This window comes from Strigops habroptila, chromosome 3 (assembly GCF_004027225.2).
Source record: "Strigops habroptila isolate Jane chromosome 3, bStrHab1.2.pri, whole genome shotgun sequence".
NCBI classification, from domain to species: domain Eukaryota; kingdom Metazoa; phylum Chordata; class Aves; order Psittaciformes; family Psittacidae; genus Strigops; species Strigops habroptila.
The window spans coordinates 77606448-77629103 of NC_044279.2; the positions used below are offsets into that span (position 1 = coordinate 77606448).

General features: G+C 45.6%; 1 protein-coding gene across 1 annotated transcript; it reads left to right on the forward strand.

Moving 5' to 3' along the window:
• Nucleotides 1–25: 25 nt before the first annotated feature.
• On the forward strand, nt 26–21796 carry ACO2 (aconitase 2). The gene is made up of 18 exons (XM_030478798.1): nt 26–165; nt 6444–6586; nt 7656–7914; nt 10195–10287; nt 11422–11580; nt 11954–12104; nt 13389–13493; nt 13755–13846; nt 14131–14236; nt 15031–15188; nt 16240–16313; nt 16983–17094; nt 17297–17419; nt 17645–17800; nt 18895–19086; nt 20114–20246; nt 20562–20683; nt 21304–21796. Exons 1-18 carry the CDS (start codon nt 130–132, stop codon nt 21445–21447), a joined length of 2358 nt encoding a protein of 785 aa, XP_030334658.1. The 5' UTR covers nt 26–129; the 3' UTR covers nt 21448–21796.
• The last annotated feature ends 860 nt before the right edge of the window (nt 21797–22656 follow it).

Here is a 22656-nt window from a genome sequence, read left to right on the forward strand (position 1 = left end):
CGACAGGGATACCTCCCTGCCAGGACCTGCACGGCCCCGCCCCCGAGGCTCCCCCGCCCGCGCGCCGGAGGTGTCAAAAGGGCCGCGTGACGCCATCGGGGTGCGACTTCATCTTTGTCAGTGAACAAAATGGCGCCGTACTGTGTCCTGGCAGCTCGGCTCCGGGTGAGCGGCGGCATCGGGCAGCGGGAGGCGGGGAGGAGGGAGAGGGGGAGAGAGGTGCAGCCGGGGAGCCGCGGCGGGGGCAGCGCCGGGAACCGCTGGGACACCGGACGGCCGCGGCCTCCGGCCCGGCCCGTCCCGTCCCCGCCTGTGTCCGCCTCCGCGTGTAGGTCAGCGTGTCCCCGGCGCGGCCCCGCGCTCCGTTTCTATGGCGATGGCGGGGAGGCCGCGGCGGCAGCGCGGCCGCCTCCAGGGCCCTGGGGCAGGGCGTGTCCTGCGGCCGGGCCCCGCCGGCCCTCAAGGTGAGCGCAAGGTGAACGGGGCGGCGGGGCCAGGCCGCGTCCCCGCTGCTTCCCGGCGCGGCGGGCCCGGGTCGGTGTCAAGGCCTGGGCGCGGCGGGGCCGTGAGCGTGAGCGCGAGGCCCCTAACGGGGAAATAAAACGCCTTTCCCGAGGGCGTGCCTTTTCCTTCCTCTCGTCTTGTGTTCCTTCCCGTTATCAGCGTGCTGCAGCACAAGGTGACTCCTCGCTGTGTGAGTGAGTGGGAAAGCTCTTGTTTGGCTCCCTTGCTTCAGAATTCCCACTTTTAATACGAACAGAGGCTCGGGTGAAAAAGATGCCAGGGTCTTTAATAAATGGGACCTAGGAGGACTGAAAAAGCAGCCTGGACAGGCACTTAAACCGCCCTTTTTTTGTTATCAAGGCAGTGATAGCGGTTCCCATAGTCTTGTCTGTCATGACCTCTAAAAATCACATCTGCCTGTAATACGAGCTCACCACAGAGGTTCTCTCCCTCAGGACATTATTGTGTTTAATGTGTACTGAATTATAAAGACGTTGTGATCTTTTAAAGCCCGGAAGGCAAATATCAGGACACAGTTTTCTCTTTTAGGGCTGCAAGCAGCAATAATGAAGCCTGTGCTCCCCTTAGTAAAGAATGTGATGAAGTCAGGCAGTTTAAGTTCTCACCTTGCCATTTGTGACCTTGGCCAACATGTGCCCTTTTCTTAGGGAGCCAAAGTAAGAACTTGGCTTTTGGTATTCCAAGGTATTTTGCAAAACTTAGGTCATGCTTTAGGTTACTTCCTTAGTTTGGAGGTTGGTGTTTTAGTAAAGTATAGCTTTTTTAATTTGATCAAAAGTTACAGAATAGCACCATTTCAGTTAACTTGGTATATTCATTCTTAATTGTTAAATAGCTTCTAATTTGTCCTTGGAACAGAAATGACTACTCATGAAAAGAAGGCATATCCTTTATTAGGATGATGAATTGGTTCTCGTGGTGTGTCATCACATGAGAACAAGCAGTTGTTTGCTAAGGTTAATATCTTATAATGTAAAGCAAAAGCTGTGCTAGCACAGGGAATATGGGGAATTTAGTATTCTAGGAAGCTGTCTTCTGTTGTCAGGCTCAGGGTATATGAGGGGGTTTCTCCCTGTGAAGGACTAAATCTATGATGGTCAGACCTGCTTCTAGGTGGTCTCTTTAGGAGGCACTTTTTTTTTTGCCCCTATGTAGCAGCCTAGAGATGAATCAATGTGAAACTCACCTTGCCAATCACTGTGATAGAGCCAGCATTGACCATGGCACATGTTATCAACATCGGTTCTACTCATCTCCTGACCTAGAACTGTTTTGGAACCGGAACTACATAGGAAGCTTACCTCTGAGGCAAATAAATTGGAATTAGCCTGGTTTGGGCTGACTGTTCTATTTAAAGTACAATTCTTCTAATAGCCTCAAAGGGTCGTGATCTTTTTCATACCTATCCGAGAGATGCTTTTAGTAGCATCTCATTTCTTGAGCCACGTGGCTGAGGGTTGACTGGAAGAGCAGTACTGTAAAACTCTATAAACTGTCTGAAGCATCAGGGGTTTATTGAAGGCAAGTACTGAAATCACGTTACAGGAGACTTTGTGCATGCTGGCAAAACCCAGTGCTGGCTAGAGCTGAACTGATCTCCAGAACCCTAATTCTGGTTGCTCTTTAGAGCTGGGTCTAGAAAATTAGGCTGCCTTTGCAGTTTGATTATACCACACTGGGTTGGGTTTTTTTTAGGCTGAATCACGGTGAATGTTGGAAACTTGGCCAGTGTTCTTAGGTCAGGGAGGATGAGGAAAAATGGCATATTTGGTTTCAGCTGGGGTTTCTAGGACTGATTTCCCAGGTAAGAGTGCATGTTGCACTTCTGAGCTTTTGCTTACTGGACTTGTCTACCGTATCTGCTGCTGAAATACAGTTTCTGAATTCAGACTACTGTTGCATCTGGACTGTTTAGTGTAGTGAGCTAAAAGCAAGGTAGCTAGCTTTTCAAGATAAGCTTTTAAAATCCATAAAGATAAGTACTGGCTTGCTTAGAGATTTCAAAAACAATGACCCGTTGTGCTGGCTTTGGCTGGGGTAATTTTTTTTTACAGGAGCTTGTATGGGGTGATGTTCTGGAGTTGTGCTGAGAACAGTGTTGATAACATGAGGATGTTATAGTTTCTGCTGAGTAGCGCTTACACAGAGTCAAGGCCTTTACTGCTCCTCACACCAGCCCACCAGCAAGTAGGCAGGGGTACACAAGGATTTGGGAGTGGGATACAGCTGGGACAGCTGACCCCAACTGACCAAAGGGATATTCCATGCCGTATAACATCATGCTCAGCATATAAAGCTGAGGGAAGAAGGAGGAAGGGGGAAGGGATGTTTGGAGTCATGGCGTTTGTCTTCCCAAGTAACCATTATGTATGACTGAGCCCTGCTTTCCTGGAGATGGCTGAACACCTGCCTGCTGATAGGAAGTGGTGAATTAATTCCTTGTTTTGGTTTACTTATTGTCTTTATCTCAACCTGTGAGATAAAGTTTTCTCACTTTTCCTCTTTCAATTCTCGCCCCCATCTCACTGGGGACAGTGAGTGAGCGGCTGTGGGGTGCTTAGTTGCCAGCTGAGGTTAAACCGTGACACCCATTTAATAGCCCATTTAATAGGTTTTGTGTTTCTTAAGGAAGTTTTTCACCTGCCAAAATACTACTAGACTTAGGAGCCCTGGAATGATTACTGCCATTTCTTTTACTGAAATCTGAATGAGGACAGTAAGGTGCTGGGATAACAGATTCAATGCCAGGTGAGAGGAGATCACTTGGCTGCTGTTTGCTGGGTGGTCAGCATAGATTGCTGGGAAAACGTATAGATTGCTGGCTTCAGATCAACAGCTACTTCTCATGGCTGTTGATCTCAAGGCAATTCTCACTACTCAGTAAAAAATACATCACAGAAGCCCCCCAAACCACCTGCTATTTCAGGGAAGGGTGAAGCAGAACGAAATGGAAACTTAGGCTTGTGGCTTTTCCTTAATTTTATAGTTCTGCTGCCCCATTTCTAAGGATGCAGTGGAAAAAGGACAGTCAGAGAGAATCAAGAAGCATGATGAATGATATGTTGTAGATTCTTTGTGAGCAGAGATCAGACTTTTGAACCAAGCAGTGTATGCTGTAGCTCACTGTTGGTGATGGATCCTTAAGCTTGCTGCAGCCAACATGAGAACAACGATATTGAATCAAATTAATTCCCAACAAAGTAAGGATGTGGGGTGAGATTTAGCTCCCAGTAAACTGAAGATAGCACTTTTTTAATGGGTGTCTAGACAAAAATAGTTATCTAGTCTTCTGAAACTGATTGGCCTAGGTGGTTATTTTTCCCCAGTCTTACTGGCCATCACAGAAACAGACCTCCAGTTTTCCAGATTTCTCTTGCCAGACTCCATGTCCAGCAGGATCCTTCACCTCACCTTCCTATCTTGGGTAGCCTGAAGTTGTGGTCAAGCAGGAATCAACTACTTTGCATTGCTACGTCTGCAATTACTGTTTGAATAGTTATATAGTATTTGAATAAATACTGCATTTTATTGAGCCATCCCATAAAGTAAAAGGATATAGACATGTATGATCAGACTGACAATATTTTAGCTGAAAAAATTCTTTGTACCTCTCTTTGGAGAGCCCTGCTTCAGATTTGTATCCTAACCAGCTTTGGTCCCAAGCAAGACTCAAATGCTATGAAGCCTCTGCCATGATTTTAATTTGCAAATCTGTGCTTCTGTGCGCTGGGTTATGGTGAAATTTAGCTTTCAATTCACTGGGTGACAAGGAGGAACTTCATTAATCAGTTGTGTTACGGGGTTAGTTTGGGGTGGGGGGAGAAGGAATTACTGCAATAAACCAAAATACCATTCTTGGTCTGGTGAGGAGATTAGTTTTCCATTAACAGTGATGAATTCCTCAGTGTTTTTTCCAGCCACTCCAGCAGTTGGAGACTTTCACAAGATGGTGGATACATAAAGACATTCCCACAGCATTAATTGTGCTGGGTAAATGCTTAAGCTAAAGAAAGGTGGGGGGGAGAGGGCAGAAGAAAACAAACACAGGAGTTATGTGACTGCTGGGTAAAGAGCAGCTTAGGTACATTTAGCAATGAGAAGCCTGGTGGGTTTTGGTTTGTTGGGGGGTTTTTTTTCTGGTGGAAGAAGGAAGAGTCTCAACTCTGACATGTTTGATACGTTCTGGAAGTTCTAAGCTTGAAGTGCAGCACAGTGAAATTTGATGACTGGGTTTGGTTTGCGTTCCTGGAGGAGCAGTGCCCTCTCTTGTACTGCCATGTTCACTTACTTCAGATATGCTTTAGCGCAAGCGGTGTGCAGGTGTATAGGTCTGTATTGCTCCTACCAAAAGCTGCATATATAATAGCTTAGGATTGTTTAGGGAAAAAAGCAAACTGCACCCTTATTGCTGGTTTGCTGGCTATTGTAATCTTGCCTAGATTTCCTGAACTTTTTATTGTGTAAGATACCAACAAATGTCATCAAAAGGACAATAAAAGATTTGGATAAAAATTGGTAATATTTTACTGGTCGTGATTATTTCAGGCAATGCCTTCAATGGTGGTAAGAAAGAAAACTGGGAAAATATTGAAAGGAAAAGTTGAAAATGCTAGAACAGATCTAAAGACTTGGCTAGCATTTTTGACAATGCAAGAACAGTGGTAGGTGCTGCAGTTGTGTTCTGCGCAAGGAATATTTGCTGATTTACAACCATACATACAAAAGGAATATTTAGGGCAACGCTGCTGTGTTTATTAGCCTGTACTTTTCAAAACCTCATAATGCTGAGGATGAATAGAAAAAACAGGATTAAGATTATTAAGTGTAATACTGGAGGAGGAAGAACTCTGAACTCTTGTCTTCAATCTGTTTCCAGACTTCCAGTGCTAATGACTGAGACTTTCAAAGGATGTAAGAAATGCATGTGCCAAATTCTTGGAAGTTTTTATGGGGCCTGCCCTCTGACTCAGTTTTCAAAGCTGTGTGAGAGCCTTTTAATGCTGGGCACTGTGAAGGTGCCTTGCTGTAGCCTGCCCTTTTCCCATGTTCCAGAACTGTTTCACTGTGGAGGCTGCCAAGTGAAATTTGGGCTTTCTTTTTTTATCATGTTGTTTTCCGCTGAGGTGTTCAGCTCACAGTATAGTTCATCTGTCTTGCTGTCACCCGTAGGGCAAGTGCAAGGCTTTTCTTAGGGGAAAGGTGAGGATGCCTTCGTGAGAGTGAAGGTAAATAGCAGGTGGATCTGCGCAGGCAGGTTAGTGAACCTGATGTGTTTGTTCCATGTCTTGCCTTTCTCCTGCTGTGCATTATGTTGTAGACCAGGCATATACATCAAAGTCAGTCTACCTAGCATTGAAATGCAGCTCACCTTATGTGGAAATATAATAAGGTTTGTAACAGTATGCAGGGACCCTGCACAAGGAACTTAGTATGTGGTGGTGGAACAGACAGGTATCTACTTAGTCCTATATTGTGGCACCTGCCAGACCTATATGAGCTCAACATCAGTGAGGAAATACAACCCTAGGTTAGCTTGCTTTGGAAACTGCATGGGTTTTTCTCCACCGTGGCTGTAATATGTCAGGAGTATAGCAAACTGGTGTTTGCTTGAGAGTTATTTCAGCTGAAATTGCGTGAAAGCAGATTTCTCACTGAAAGCATAAGGCATCTGGTGCTATAAATAGAAATAATTTAGTAAATGCTACCCATTCTGTGTAACCTAGTTATGGTATATGTTTAACATCATACACAGTGTTGTACTACCAAATGTTTAGTGGGTACTTTTAAAAACCTTTGCAATTTCCCTGTTTCTCAGGCTGTAAAATCCCAGGAGTAAGAACTGAAAAACAATTGGTTTATTGATACGTTATAGGAATTCACTCTGCAAGGTTCCAGCACTAACACTCTCTTTTTTCCAGCATGCCTTGAATAGTGGGATACGACGCTACCATGTTGCTCCTGTCCTCTGCCAGCGGGCCAAGGTGGCCATGAGCCACTTTGAGCCTAATGACCACATAAATTATGAAAAGCTGGAGAAGAACATCAACATTGTCCGTAAGAGGTAAGAGTGGAGGAGGAGACAGGGCAGGGGTCAGTGTGCAGAATTTAGCTCTGCAGTGATAGGAAAGAAGGAAAAAATGTCACGGGGTCCTGCCATAGGAAATATTTAGTAGGAAGAGCAGCTTTGAACAGTGGCAGTTGCAAGTGCAGTGAAGCATGAGTTGTAGTGTCCCCATATAGTGGTGGGGCACTGTGGGAGGGTTGAAGGTTACGATGAAGCACTGCAACATGAAGAGAACCAGGACAGTGCAGAGGAGGTGCCAGATAGGTCTCTGTCCTCTTTGTTTAATGCCCTCTTTGAGGAGCCTTCACATTGGCCCTTGCTGCTTTCTTGGGGAAGCAGACTGTGGGCAGTGGTCATTATAGGCTAATGCTCCTCTGCACTGTTTTGACAGTGAACGTTCTCCTGTGTTCCACTGTAGGTGTTAGGCACGGAAAGGAGGGCTAGGAATTCATAGCATATGTAAACATAGTGACCTTAATCTGCTGATAGAGGCTTGTGTGCCTGCTAAGTTGTCGTTCCTGCTCCATTTACCTCAGCAGTGGTTTGTATAACGTGTCCTTCAGTCTTTGCATCCTTTGTTAAATGTGGTAGCTCTCATTTCAAGTCATTGTCTCTACTTAGGTATTTTGCAGAAGATCTCACCACTGACATAAATAGGTCCCTCAACTGATACAGTTGCAGGATGAAAGGTCTGAGGTCATGAAACAGCTTAGTTGTACTTGCTTGCTGTGGGATTTGGTATTTGCGAATTGAGTCTGACCTCTCTCTTGCCTTCACGTTTGCTGTCCTGAGGTATGGCTCAAGAAGCAAGCAGAGTCAATGTTTCTTTTCCTCTACGGGAAGATTATAAAAGAAAACATAAAGTGACATCAATCCATATACTTTTGAACTTTCTGGTCTGAGCCCTTGTTTTAGTCAGTTGATATTTTAGTGCTGCAAGAAGAACATGCAGGTTTTTGTGTTAATAGCTCTTAACAGCCTCTGTATAGAGAAGTGTTCTGTTACATGCTTAGAAGGACAAATGTTGAAGTACACAAAATACAGATACTAAAATTCTTCTCCCCAGGCTTGACCGTCCCCTGACCTTGTCTGAGAAGATTGTATATGGACACCTGGACGACCCAGCCAAACAGGAGATCGAGCGGGGCAAGACCTACCTGCGCTTACGGCCGGACCGTGTGGCCATGCAGGATGCCACTGCTCAGATGGCAATGCTACAGTTCATCAGCAGCGGGCTGCCAAAAGTGGCTGTGCCTTCCACCATCCACTGTGATCACCTCATCGAAGCCCAGTCAGGTGGTGAAAATGATCTTCGAAGAGCCAAGGTCACTATTGCAGAAGTGTATTTCTGTCTGTTTGAAAGCCTCCTTCCAGTTGAAGGAAGAGGTTTTGGTTTGGGTTTTTTCCTCCCAGAAGGACAGCCATGAATCAGATATGGTAACAGATTGCCTGCGGTGGTCAGCTCTGTAGACAGGCCAGATGAAGCAAAGAAACAGAGTAAATGGGGAATTTTGGGGATCTTTGGGAATTTTTCAGCTGAGATTCATCCATCACATGGTTTAATGGACCATGGGTGTAGGATAAGCTAGTTTTAATGATGGAAGTCCACATCGTGTGTGTTCTGGAGTGCGAGAGCATATTTCAGCTAAGGGAGAGGAAAAATCTTATTTCAAAGGGGGAAAAAAAGGAAGACAGATTACTCTAGAGAGTTATGCTTTTTATGTACCACAGTATGGCAGTGTGAAAAAAATCCTGAACATGCATCTGCATTGCACTGGTGTATCCTGTGAGGAGGGAGCAGATAGCTACTTTTGTTTCCCAAACGTTTTGCTAGTGATTAGCTGAAGAACACTAACTGAAGCATGTGCAGCTTTCAGGGCTAGTGAGGATAGGTATAAATGTGTAGAGAAGCATGGAGGATGTTTTTTACTTGGGATTTTCAGTGTGGTGGTTGCGAAACTGCTGATTCACTGCCTTTTTTAAGTTCCCACTCACTGTTTTACTGCTTATTCCTCCATAGGGGCTTCTGTTAAATATAGACAAATTCACCTCTGTCCTACATACCACAATGCATTGGCTGGGGAAGTACGTGCTCTGAGCATAGGAGGGAGGTAGGGAAATCTTGTTACTCCAAGTGGACCTAGTGAAAGTCCACTGTTAGAGCCTCCTTAGGAGGAGTTGTGCCTTGGATGTTGAGACCAACATTTACGAACGGTAAACAGTTTGCAGGGGCTCAGCTGCATTTTAAGATTGTAGTCCTTATCTGTTTTTAGATACTCCTGATGTTGAAGTAACTGCTTCTGGCTTCCTCGTTCAGGCCACAGTAAAGCCATTCGCACCGCTCAGGAGTGAATTTGGGAGTTCTCCCTCTGCTTGTCTCAGTCCTAAGTTGTGCCCAAGTTGTGCGATTAAGAATTTGGGACTTAGCAAATAAAACAGTTTCTTGTCTTCCCTTCACCTCCTGTCTTCCCCTTCGCCCTGTTTCTGCATTTATTTGTTCTCTATATTCACTGCAGCCCTGAGCTGAGCTGAGTCCCTCCTTTGCCATCCACTCTGAGCAGAGCAAGTAAAGGTCCTGCCTTCTTCTGACTGGGTTCTGCTTCTGCTGCTGCCAGTTGGCAGACGATGAATGCTGGCAGGCCAGAGGGTGGTTTGGATCTGCTCCTGGCACATCAGCATGCTTTACTGGGGGAGGGATGCACAAACAGAGTGAAGTGACCCAACTCCCAGTGGAAAACGAGGCTTAAAGAACTGCTGCTGCCTCATGGGAAACTTCAGCAAATGTGTGCTGAGACAATTCTTCCATTATCTCCAGTTTCCCCTTTCTCTTTATTCCAAAGGGTAGCTGCATGAGAACAGTCTTTAAGAAACTCTCTCCTAATGCTTATCTTATCTATTCTGCCACTCCTCTGCCAAGAACTATCAGGACATAATAGTGTCATACTTCCTTGGCAACCCTGGTTATTCTCACAAGCAATTTTCACGGTGTGGCCTCCACCAGAAATGGTGATAGTGCAGCAAGAAAGACAGCATTGTGTGAGTCTTAGACAGCAGACTTGGTAGAATGAGAAATGACACCCACCAACTCCCCTAGCAGCGAGCAGCTTTCAGTTCCATTTCTTAATCTGTAAAAATAAAGCCAAAATGCTTGTCTAAGGGCTTTGAAATGTTTGCAAAGCATCTGTAAAGCAAAAGAAACAGCTGGTAGAGAAGGAAGCAGAGGATAGAAGAAGAGAGGAAAACAAGTTTTTTAAAAAACCCAGCACCCTGAGAATACAAGAAGGGAGTAGAGCATTTTTAAATGCCTTTTTGGCAGGGTTTTCCTTTATTTGTGCTGTTTCCCTTGTGCTGTTTGGAACTGGAAACTAAAAATGCTTTAGTAGAGCTACAAGTTGGATGAAATTAAATGGCCTGTTACAACTGACTGGCAACCAGTCTTGATCCCTTTTGGTTTTAAGAGTGATATGCATCTCCCTCTAGCTGCTGCAAAACTGTGAGCAAACTACAGACAGGCATGGGAGGGACGGGAATGTGTTTGAATGAGCTCTTGATGTATGGAAGAACAAAATGTGCCATTAATGCTCTGCATTTCCCTCTGTGAACAGGACATAAACAAGGAGGTGTACAACTTCCTAGCAACGGCTGGTGCCAAGTATGGAGTGGGATTCTGGAAACCCGGGTCAGGAATCATCCACCAGGTAAAGTGTGTGTGTATGTGTTTGCAATCTCTGAACATGCAGTGGCTCCTTTACTTTATGGTAAAGAGAAGACCTCAGGTGCACACCCTTAGAGAATTTCGCCAGCCTGGGGAAAACAACTTGCTTTCCTTGAGGTGGGTGAGGTTTCTTTCTTGCTTGCTTGCTCTCAGTTATCTTGACAACAGTGGTTTTCTGAAAGGTTATTTTGGTCAAACTGTAACCTGATGCATGATCAGGTAGTGCCAACAGCATGTCATGTGAATCACAGATGCTTGAAATATCTTAACTGCTTGTGGGCTGGTTCCTCTTGGTATGATTGGGAGAGTAAGGTGATGCCATAAAGCTGGCTACATAGGGGTAATCTGAATTGCTTTTGGTGGTAAGGAAAGCAGCTTTGGGAACATAGGGGTTTTTAGGGTTATTTTGTATGCATTTGTTTCCATAAAAACCAGGAGGGTATGTGAGGACACCAAGCAGAGCAGGTTACTTTATGTACTCAGGAATGACAACGCATAACGAGTTGCTATGTGAATTTGAATAAAATACTAAGTGGTTTCCAGATCTGAGATTCTTTTATTATAGCACTTGCATCATAAAAGAGCAGGACTGTCCAAGATAACATACCACTTAATGAGGCTTTTTGTTTTTTAAAACCAACACCTCTGGCAGGATTTCCTTAACTTGCTCTTGGTTGATTTGCTTTGTGCGTCCAGTAAGTATTTTAAATTGTTCCTCTGAGTGCAGGCAGTCAAAATTGAAGTGCAGCATGAAGCAAAAGGAGTGGAGAGGAGAATGGGTGACTAAGGAACAGGCTCTTGAGCCTTAACAAAGGTAACACCTTAGCAAAAACCTAAACTGGAAGGAAGGAGTCTTCCAGTGAAAAAATGGAGGTTGCTTTCTAAGTTTTTTTACTATCCTGGGACTGAGACTTGGTACCTCATTCTGTCATTACATCCTCCACAAGGAGTTTGAAACAAAGGTGAATTTCCAGTCCAAACCAAATTGAAATACTTTGCTGCTCCTGAAGTCTGCAAATGCAAACTGATCTAAATTCTTATTCCTGTCTTCTTTCTTGCTGTCTTCCCCCTTCTTTCTCAACAAACAAGCAAGTAAACAATCCATGTTTATTTTCAGATCATCCTGGAGAACTACTCCTACCCTGGGGTTATGCTGATCGGCACAGATTCACACACCCCCAACGGAGGTGGCCTGGGAGGAATCTGCATTGGTGTGGGTGGAGCTGATGCCGTAGACGTCATGGCAGGAATCCCTTGGGAGCTCAAATGCCCAAAGGTAGGAGTAGAAGGAATACTAACCTTCAACGTGAAGGGCAAGATATGTAAGAAATACGGATTTTCAGGCACTATGTGTATATACCATTCCAGTCTTGTTTGTAACCCCACACTGGCTCAGACAGCTGGTAGGTCTGAGTTTCCATTTCCAGCCTCTTTATTCAGGGACTGAGAGAGACAGGTGAGTAGGGATCTCCCTTCAGTTGGTCCTGTCAGTGATCTCAGCCCTTGTGCACATGTTGTGCTACTTCAGGATTTTCTCTTCTTTGCTATTGTGACCACCCACATTCTTAGGAAAAATTCTGGTGAATTGTTTTGACTGCTGAAAGGAAATGGTGTCAGTATTTTATGGTTTTTCCATTGTTGTTGCTCAGGTTATTGGTGTAAAACTGACTGGCAAGCTTTCAGGCTGGAGTTCTCCTAAAGATGTGATCCTGAAAGTGGCTGGCATCCTCACTGTCAAGGGTGGAACAGGCGCCATCATCGAATACCACGGGCCTGGTGTGGATTCAATCTCTTGCACTGGTGAGACAATGCAAATCTCTTATCTGAGTGGATTGGTGTTGGATCTGGGTGTTGAGTTGTCTGTGGAGGCTGGGAAGGGAGTGAGGCAAGAAGTACTAAATCTCCTCCCTTAGCCTGGCCAGGCGATTAGTACATGTCAAACTGGGAGAGTGGGTGAGAGCGGAGTAACAAAATACCACTCCCTCTTGGTGAGAAAGTGACCTCTCTCCAGCAAATCTTCTTGTGACTTTGAGAACACCAAATGGTTAATCGTGAAGAGTCCTATGAGATGGTGCATCAGGATAAGAGTAAGGGTGGAAGTATTCCCACATACGCTTAGAGAGTGGAGAGTCAGAGATGAAGATGACATTTTCATTTCAGCCTAAAAGAGGTTTTCAATAGAGGAAAGAAACAGGTTGAAGGGGATACATGTGTGACAGCTGCTGAAGAAAATGAGTTTTAGAAAAGCAAGGCAGAGGGATGACCAGAAAGCAGCAGTTTGTAACATGCAGTCTTACACGAGCTAAGTGTGGGTCGTCTGGGGTGCTGAATTTGAACCAACAAAACTTGAAGTGGTCTGTAATGATGTTGGTTAGGACTGAATTACAGGAAGAGTCCCTTCCTTTGGCTTGAAGCGCAGCCTTCAAGCTGGGCTTCTCTCCATTTGCATGGCTTGGCTACAACTTGGAATATTTGGGTTTACTAACTGAGAGCAATTTGGGAATTTCTCTTCTTTGAAATCAGAAGAACTTGTCCTGTGATACCTGCTGCTAGCTCATTAAATGGAAAACAGCAGCTTCATTGCTGTGTCCTTGAAAGGCATGGGTGATCCCAGTGGCATGAGAAAATGGTTTGGGTTTTTTTGTTGTGTTCCGTCACTGGAAACTTTTTATTCAACCCATTGAATTTCTCACAAATTTCTGGCTCTTCCAATAACAGGACATGGTAGGGAGGGACAGGACACTCACTGCAGGTAGCAGAGATGCTGCTCACTGCTGTAAATATATTTGGTGCTCAGTGTAGACAGGCGGCTGGGTCCCTGTCATCCCTTCCAGTATCTGCAAGAATCAGTGTAGCTTTCAGCTCCTTCCATGCAGAAAAGTCTGGTTGCAGGCACAGAAACATGACAGGCTGAGACATCCATTATATAGTCAGTGTTTCCTCTGCTGTGGAATTAGGTTTCTGTGGCTAATGCCCTCATCTCTCTTGGCTTTGCTGTCTTTTCCATGGACTGGCTTCTGGAGGTTTGGGTGGCCTTAGACTTCCTCATTGACCCTGTGGTCTCTTCTCCCACTCCTACTCTAGGAATGGCAACAATCTGTAACATGGGGGCTGAAATCGGAGCTACCACATCCATCTTCCCTTACAATGAACGGATGAAGAAATACTTGGGCAAGACTGGGAGAGCTGGTAAGAGGGTTCAGGGGTTGAAGTGGGTAGAAGTGAGGGTTCAAGTGAAGGTGTGTTCTGGGAGCAGTATCCTCCTACAGTGGTGTCCTTGGTGATTTCTGACCTTGCAGGATCCTGTAGGTCATCTGATACAAGCAGGGAGCCTGTAGATGAAGTGGCTGGGGAAGTATATGGTAGACTTCCTGTGTTTAGCTGTTCCAAGCTTTTTCTTTTCCCTCTTATTTACTGCACTTTTCAGATCTCCCTTCTTTCTTATTCCAGACATAGCTGCGCTGGCAGATGAATTCAAGCAACACTTGGTACCAGATTCTGGTTGTCATTATGACCAGGTGATAGAAATCAACCTCAGTGAGGTAAGATTTCCTTCCTGCTTGCCCATCTTGCATGCTGTGGTGTGACTCCACTTCGTGTGAATGAGGACCAAGCTGGGAGTTTGATGTGACACCCCTGGTGCTGTGCTAGAACATAGGAAAAATGCTTAGGTCTGCTTCGCTGACAGCTCCTGCTCCGGTGTTGGTGTGGGACAATCCTATTTAAACAGGTTCCAGATAGAACTATGAAAGCAATTTGTTTGCTGCTGTGTTTTGGGGGTTTTCTTGGCTCCTGTAATTTCTGACTTTGTCACTGTTTCTTAAAGCTGAAACCACATATCAATGGACCTTTCACACCAGACCTGGCGCACCCTGTGTCAGATATTGGTGCTGTGGCAGAAAAGGAGGGCTGGCCTCTTGATATCAGAGTTGGTGGGTAGCATTTGCTCTTTCCTCTGCCTTCATCCTTGTGGCATAAATGTTGCTGTCTTGGGATAAGCTGTTGGTCACATAGCTTGGGATCTAACCCTTTAATTACTGCTGTATTTCCTTTGACTTTGCTGCTGTGTTACCTCTTCACGGCTGTGTGAATTTGCTGGGAAGAGTAGTGACCCCTGGGCCGGGTGTGTGGGATAAGATGTGGGATAGCTGGAGGGATTTGAATCTCAAGAGGCAGACAAGTGTGTTGCCTCTTGGAAACTTTTGAAAGACTGGGTTGAACATTATGTGTTGAAGAGCACCTTTGTTAAAAGTCTCTTGCATGGATTTGCTGTAGCTGAAAGAGAATTTATTTTTAGCATGTTGTCAGGATGCACAGTATGTTCTCATGTGGTCTTCATACTGTGACAAAGGATGCTGTCCTTTCATCATTTCCTCCATTTCTTGATTGAAGCCTTTTCTGTCTTTGTGGAACAATACCTCTCTGTGGTAACTTGCTTAACCAAAGTGCAAGCAGGTGACACTTGGATCTTGTAAAACAATAACCAGACTAGTGAGGAGGTAGTGTGTTCTGACTGTGCAACCTCCAAAGCTGGACAAGGGATTGCTTGTGAGTGCAGTATATTGCTGGGAGGCTTGGCAATGTTAGTACCTGAAACAGCTTCAGATTACTTGTCAGCAGAAAAGGTGGTTGTCCCTTGTTTTTTCTGCTGAGGGATGGGTCAGGGAGAAGCTTCCTAGAACCTGGCCTGCAGTAACCACCTCCTTGTTTCTGTCAAACGCCACAGGCTTGATTGGCAGCTGCACCAACTCCAGCTATGAGGACATGGGGCGCTCTGTAGCAGTGGCAAAACAGGCACTAGCGCATGGACTGAAGTGCAAATCTAAGTTCACAGTCACTCCAGGCTCAGAGCAGATCCGTGCCACCATTGAAAGAGATGGTTATGTGAGTATGGCTGCTCTTTACACTTAGGTGTTAAACTCTGTGAGTCCAGAGCTAACTAATGGAAACCTTTTAAACTTTGTCCTCACTTATCGCTAGATAAGTGCAATTACTGATGTGTTACTATGCCTGTGGGTCCCATTGTCACCTTGACGGTGTTTTGGCCTGTTATCTTTACTACCTGGGCATATAAGAACGGGATTGGAACTGAACGGAACTGAGACAGTTACCAGGAACTGGGGCCCTGAGGAGATAACAGTATACATAGCAAGGGATGCCTCACGCTCCTGGGATTCTGTGGATGGCCATGGCTGACGATGAGCTATACCCACCTGCAATGTAGTTTTCTCCTTTAAGAACAGTTTAGGATGTGAGCACGCCCTTTTATCGGAAGGTGGTTCCCATTTTACCCATTTTAGGCTAAACTTATGGCAAAACTCATATTTGATTTAAAATTAATGTTTCTGTAGAGGAACCTTCACCTACTTTCTTCCCTTTTCTGTGCAGAAAATCGTATTTTAATTAGTTCTGATATTTAGTAAATGTTAAGATGCTTGTCACAGCGTGGGGACCAAGTCTTTATACGTGGACATGTCCATCCAATGCTTAGTGCCTCCTGCAGCCAAGTCCACAGTCGTACCTTTCTTTAACAGCTGCCCTCTTAATAGAGTTGTTTGCTGAACAGACAGAGTAGGCACACACACCTCCTGCACTGTCACCAATTCTCTCCTTACACGGACGGAAGTGTGTAGGATGTTGCCCTTCAGTCAAGTATCCGTGAGTAGCTGGATTGCTCAATTTGAAGTAGGTGGTGAATGGGATCATCATGGCAAGTCATCCTGTGCTCGTCCCCAGTGTTAACTTACAGCTTCGCTGGGATCAAGCCCCATGTATTTACAAAGGTGACTCAAAACCTGCAAGTGAAACAAGGAGGTGAATCTTCTCAGGTTTGGTGCTTTCTGCTTCAAGACTGGCATCCTCTTCCCCTGAAAGAGCAACCCCAAGAACTTACTCCAGGCTTTCTACTAGTAACAAAGTTGTTTTCTGCCCCCAGGCAAAAATCCTGCGAGATCTTGGAGGGCTGGTTCTTGCCAATGCTTGTGGGCCATGCATTGGCCAGTGGGACAGGTAAAGTGAAAAACCTCACACTAACTGTGTATCTTTTAGCTCCTAAAGTGCTTTGTGAACCCAAATCTCATTGTAAATATAACATACTGGGAATTAAAAATTAAATTCTTAAAACCCTGTTTGCCATAGCTGTCTGATATGTACTGGAGGAGGAGGAATCAAACACTGCAGGTTTACACTGAGCCTTTAGATGGATGAAGCTGCACAATGGCTACACCTGGAGGCTTCTTATAGGAGGCAAAAAATGGGGAGAGATTTGTTATCTGTGAGAGGGTGGACTGGAGTTTGTATGGTCCTTTTAAAATAGGAAAAGCGAATTGGTCCAACTTCAGTCATTGGAGTGGCAGGGAGGAAAATTCCCCATAGAAGGGATGGGAGATATATACTCAAGTGGCTTTGTCATTGCTAATGGTGGGATGTCCAAAGGCAATGTATTTCGTTGGCTGTTGTTTAGACAGGTCAACAGTGCACAACACGGGCTGTGAAAACTACTCCAGGAGTCAGTGTCTGGCTTTGTTTTGAGCCTATACTTAAGGGAGGAAAACGTGTCCAGGCACTGATTCATGTTTCCAAAAGATCCTGCCAAAACTAAGCTGGGGGATTTTAGCAGCAAGACACCTAGAAGCAATATTCCCTTTGGAATTATGAGCATGGTCCTTTCTTTCACAGGAAGGACATCAAGAAAGGAGAGAAAAACACAATAGTTACATCCTACAACCGGAATTTCACAGGTCGCAATGATGCCAACCCAGAGACTCATGCGTTTGTGACCTCTCCAGAGGTAAGAAATAGCCAGATTAGGGGCCATGGAGTAGTTCAGGGTGTCGGGGAGCTAATTCCCTTGCCTGCAGAAGAGATCCAGTTTAGCTTGGTTTGTAGCTTGGCTGCTGGCTTTGGGACTTTTGGGTATAGGGCTTTCAGATGAAGAGATGAGGAGTAGAACATGCCTTTAAATTTGTCTTTTTTTTTTTTTATTCTTTCAGATTGTCACAGCCCTGTCCATTGCTGGCACTCTAAAATTTAACCCTGAGACAGATTACCTGACAGGAGCAGATGGGAAGAAATTTAAACTAGAAGCACCTGATGCAGATGAGCTGCCCAAGATGGTAACTGCTGGGTCTGGAGGTGGAGGGGGGGTCACTAGTAGTGTTTAATATGTAGTTTTATGGCCTGTCACTGGTAGTGTTTTATATGTAGTAAGGGAATTTCATGGAGTGACCTCCTCCTTAGGGTTAAAGCTAGAACAGATGCAATTGCCTGTGTTGGCTGGTTCTCTTCCTGTGCTGTTGGGGATGGCTGAGTCTCATGATTTTCCTTTCTTCTTTTTGAAGGAGTTTGACCCAGGCCAGGACACCTATCAGTACCCTCCCAAGGATGGCAGCGGGCAGCATGTGGATGTGAGCCCCACCAGCCAGCGCCTCCAGCTCCTTGAACCCTTTGATAAGTGGGATGGCAAGGATCTAGAAGACATGCTGATCCTCATCAAGGTCAGTAGTGCAGTGGTGGAACACCAGCTATGACACGACTGCTCAAAGAGGGGTTTGCACATCAATTGCTAGAAGCTTTGGGTGTGCCTTTGAGCTATCTGTGATTCCCTCCCCTACAACCACATTTCTGTGGAAGTGAATCAAGGATCTTCCTTCCAGGTGTTTCCTTCTGATACTTCTTTTTGTTATAACTAAGAGACTTTTTTCCTTTGGGCTAGTGGTTAGCTAGTACTGTGAAAAATTAAGCTTGTCACACAATGTCATATGACCCTACCCCCATACCATGCAGGCTGCAGAATTTGTCCCAGTCGTAACCTGCAGCAGAAAGGTGGGTGAGTTCTTACAATGCATTTTATCTGAAATGAGGTTGTTAAGAACTTCTCATCCATCAGTATGTGTCACAGTAGTTAAACATTGCATTTCAGTCTCTTAATGAAGACAAGGGTTTCTCTTCATTGCCTGTGGTGAGTTACCAGGATGAAAGCTTCAGTTAATACAGTGATTGCTTCTGAAATGCAGTCCCTTAGGAACTGGCCTTCAGGGGCATTACTGATTCTCGGTGCACAGAGCTGCAGGTACTCCAAAGGGCCATACAGAGCTGTGCTTGAGTTTTTGACACAGGCAATTCCTTTGCAAGCACTCTGGGACTTACCAGTTGGAAGTCTGGGAATCTCTGGTTGGGAATTCTGTTCTTACAAGCTGAGAAGGCTTTTGTGCAGCTTGGAAACTTAGAGGAAACACCTGGCATCTTGCTGGACTCCTCCAGCAGGGAGGCTGAGCTGTAGCAAGAAGGGCTTAATTGCTTTTTATACCTGAAGAACGTGCTGCTGAGAGGAGGGAGGACGTGGCAGGAGGTGACATGGCTAAGCTTGGTTTTGTGATTTACCCTTTGAAACAGAGGATGTTCTCCCTACCCAGTACATACAGAATGACCATTGTGTTCTGCCTTAGAGTGCCATGATTCTGTAACAGATGCAGTTGTCTTGGGTTTGTGCCTTTAAAAGAGAAGTGAGGATCCTTCACAATAAAAGTGTTGAGGAGGGGTCAAGTCACTGATCTATCGTAAGACATTCTTCTCTTTTACTACCCTTTAGGTAAAAGGGAAATGCACCACTGACCATATTTCTGCAGCCGGACCGTGGCTCAAATTCCGTGGCCATCTGGACAACATCTCCAACAACCTGCTCATCGGCGCCATCAACATTGAAAATGGCAAAGCCAACTCTGTGAGGAATGCCTTAACCCAGGAGTTTGGCCCAGTCCCAGACACAGCCCGTTACTACAAGGTGAGACTTTCCCCTGGGGCATCCTGTTTTAAGAGGATGTTTACACGTTGGGCAGCCTGTGTGAAGACTGAGGATCTCAGCTCCTGCTCTCAAGTAACAGCAGCTGTGGCTTCACTCAGCTTCGAGGGTTTTTCTTGGGTGTTCTTCCTCTGATGATTGCAGTTCCTGTGGGTGGTTCTGTTCTGCTATGGGGAAAAGGATCTTGTGGCCCAGAGGGGACCAGAAATAATAAGACAAAAGGTGAAGAACTCTTCTAGGCACTGCACACCTTAAAAGGCATGGGTGTCATCAGACTGGGACTAAATCTTGCCTCCTGGAGCATTTCACCTGTGACCAGTTTAATGTTTAAATACATTCTAATCTTGTCCTCTTCATTCTTTAACGCTTGGCTTAGAATCTGAAGAAGTGTCCTTTTACCCTCTGGACAGCCTGGCAGTGGTCTCAGATTGATACTTCCAGGAGACAGAAGTTAAAATTTTCTTTATTGCTTCCAGAAGTAGAGCAGGGATCATGGCTGGTGTGAATGCAGCTCTGGCACAGGACCATGGAAAGAAAGGTGGCAGCAAAGATTTGCTCTTGATCTGTTGGAAGTGTTCAGGTGGCTGTTGGGAAATCTTTGGTTGCCATGTGCTTTCAAAATTGGACTAATCCCCCAGCTTTCAAGGAGATGTGCAAGTGCCTGAATACACATTCACACACCCCCTTCCATTTTAAAAGCTAATTTAAAAGCAGGCTGAGTTTCCATTGAAGTGGAAAGTCCATGAGTTACAAAAACATGGAAGAAGAATTTATTTTGAGAGTCAAGGTATGTTTTTCTGATGAGTCCTCTCTAGCCCTCATTAGTGAAGGATGGCAGTGCCCAACTGCTGTGAAGCACTTAATTCCAAAGGGAGTCTTCTGGGAGAAGGTGTCATAGCACAGCAATGTCACTAGTGCAGCCGCTGACATTAGATGTGTGGGTGGGTATTTATTGTTAATTTCTCACTTGAGTGACTGCAGAAATGTAAATCTGTTTTGTTTGTCACAGAAAATGGGTGTCAAATGGGCAGTTGTTGGGGATGAAAACTACGGTGAGGGATCAAGCAGGGAGCACGCAGCGTTGGAGCCACGTCACTTGGGGGGCAGGGTCATCATCACCAAGAGCTTTGCCAGGATCCACGGTGAGTCACACTTCCCCTGTGATCTGTGTAAACAGGATGTGTTTGGTTTGGGTGGAAGTGGCATTCACCTCGCCCCAGGGTCAACACCTCTGGGCACGAACCCTAGCTGGTGTGACAGATCGTGAGGTCCCTCTTGTCAGCAATCCTGTTGTGGATCTAGTTAGATGTGACATAAACAGTGGAGATGCTGATTTTGCTATAAAGACAGTAGCCATTGCTGGAACACTACTTTGAGAAGCACTGGGCAGCCAGAAAGTAATCCTGATCTGCTGCAGTGTGTTGTTCCAAGTGTGCTTGGTGGTTTGTTCTCTGCAGAAACCAATCTGAAGAAGCAAGGTCTACTGCCTCTCACTTTCGCTGACCCAGCGGACTACAACAAGATTCATCCTGTGGACAAGCTGAGCATCGTGGGGCTGGCAGACTTTGCGCCTGGAAAGGTAACTTCTCACTGCACTCCATGGGCAGGGATGTGCTGCTAATGGGGAAGGGTGTCAAGAGGGGCCAGAGGCAGCAGAGGCCCTGCTGGGCAGTGTGGCCAGCCATGCAAGGAGCTTGGCTCCGGGGGGCCAGAGAGCAATTCAGAATCAGATTGCATTATTCTGAACAGTTACGAGAAACCCTGATATGATATTGTGAATTCCTGGACTTGCTGCCTTAAGCACCAGTGTTCCCTAGAGGGAACTGCAAGCGCACTTAGAATCATAGAACGGTTTGGGCTGGAAGGGACCTCAAAGCTCATCCAGTGCCAACCCCCTGCCACAGGGGACATCTTCCACTAGAGCAGGTTGCTCCAAGCCCCCGTGTCCAACCTGGCCTTGAGCACTGCCAGGGATGGGGCAGCCACAGCTTCTCTGGGCACCCTGTGCCAGGGCCTCATCACCCTCACAGTAAAGAACTTCTTCCCAATACCTAATCTATGTCAAGACCCACCCTGAGCTACAATTTTCCATTTTCAACCCTTTGAAAACATGCAGGAATTTTCCTGTGAGAAGCTTCAAGTAACTTGCTCCCTTTTGAAAGAGAAGGGAGGGAATAAAAACTGTCATCTTCCTTTTAGCCTCTGAAATGCATCATCAAGCATCCCAATGGGAGCCAAGAAACAATCATGCTGAACCACACCTTCAACAAGTCGCAGATAGAGTGGTTTCAAGCTGGCAGTGCCCTGAACAGAATGAAGGAGCTGCAGCAGAAATCCAGCTAAATGTGCACAGTGTCCCCCGTGCACTGGACTCGATTCCGCTTCGGCATTTTCATCAAAGTGCAATTCCATGCCTCCTGTTGGAATAAATGTCTGATCAAATGTAACCATAGCTTCCTTTTTGTTATGGTACTTCCTCTTCACTGACACTATGAAAAGGGAGTGCAGCTAGGCTTACTTTTGTCTTTTAAACTCCCTTTTTCTATTTTGGCTCAGTTTCAGTTGTCCCACAGTTATTTATATTTGGAAATTACCAGCTAAGGTGGGTTTTGTCAGTTCAGTTGGTTGTTTTCTGCCCGTTCATTTTACTGATGGCTAAAGATTTAAACTGAAAATAAAGAATGTGACCATCTCTTCTGTCATTTATTATTTTATTCATAACCCTGCTCTTCAACCCCTGCTTCCCGTGTTGCTGGGAGGGTGGGAAAGAACTGCTTGGAGATCTGGGATGGTACCTGCCTTCTCCACAACAGAAGCCTGAGGCTGAGTATCCTGTTAGAATAGCATGTGAAGCCATGCAGCTACCAGCTCCCTCCACTCCTGGGAGCTCTGACCGTGTGAAATGGGAGCTGAGCTGCTTGCAGGTACCTGGGCTGTTTGCTACCCCGCAACAGCCCCTTGGGCTGCTGAGGCTCTAACTTGCTTCACCCAAATCTCTACAAGCAGCTGGAGGCTTTCTGCAAACAGTTTGTTTCCTCCATGGCTGGATGATTGCATGTCTGAGCACCACTGCTCTATATACAGCACTCTCTAAGCATATTGTCTGAGCAGATGGACCTCAGTTACTATGTGAACCTAAAGAATTCCAGGCTCCCTTTTAATTAGGGCAATGCACCAGGAATAACAGTTCAGAATTAAGGGGTTCTAACAACGCTGCAGGGAGGGCGCTGGTGACTCAGGCTTTGTTTTCCCAGTTGGAGGTTAAGCAGGCCCACTATCCCAGGGAATTACAGCCCCTTCCTGCCAAATGTGCCCAGCTTTGTAATTATGTGTAGCATCACTCTCTTGGCAATGGGCCCTGCATAGATTTTATTCACTGTTTTGTTCCCCCCCTTCCCTTTTACTGCTGTCAGGGAGGGTGATGGCAATTGTTTGTTATTGGCTGTCAGAGAAAAGTGTTGCAACCAACACTGTCTGCCTTGAAATCCAAGTAGCTTAACTGCAGGAGGCAACTCTTCCCTTCCTGCTAGTCAGGAAGCTAATAGTTTCCCC

Excerpts from the sequence above, each read along its gene's own strand:
- ACO2 (XM_030478798.1), top strand. The coding sequence starts at position 130 with ATGGCGCCGTACTGTGTCCTGGCAGCTCGGCTCCGG. Across the intron at positions 11,581-11,953 it reads GGGAGCTCAAATGCCCAAAG|GTTATTGGTGTAAAACTGAC; the intron begins GTAGGAGTAGAA and ends GTTGTTGCTCAG. Across the intron at positions 17,420-17,644 it reads CAGATGAGCTGCCCAAGATG|GAGTTTGACCCAGGCCAGGA; the intron begins GTAACTGCTGGG and ends TTCTTTTTGAAG.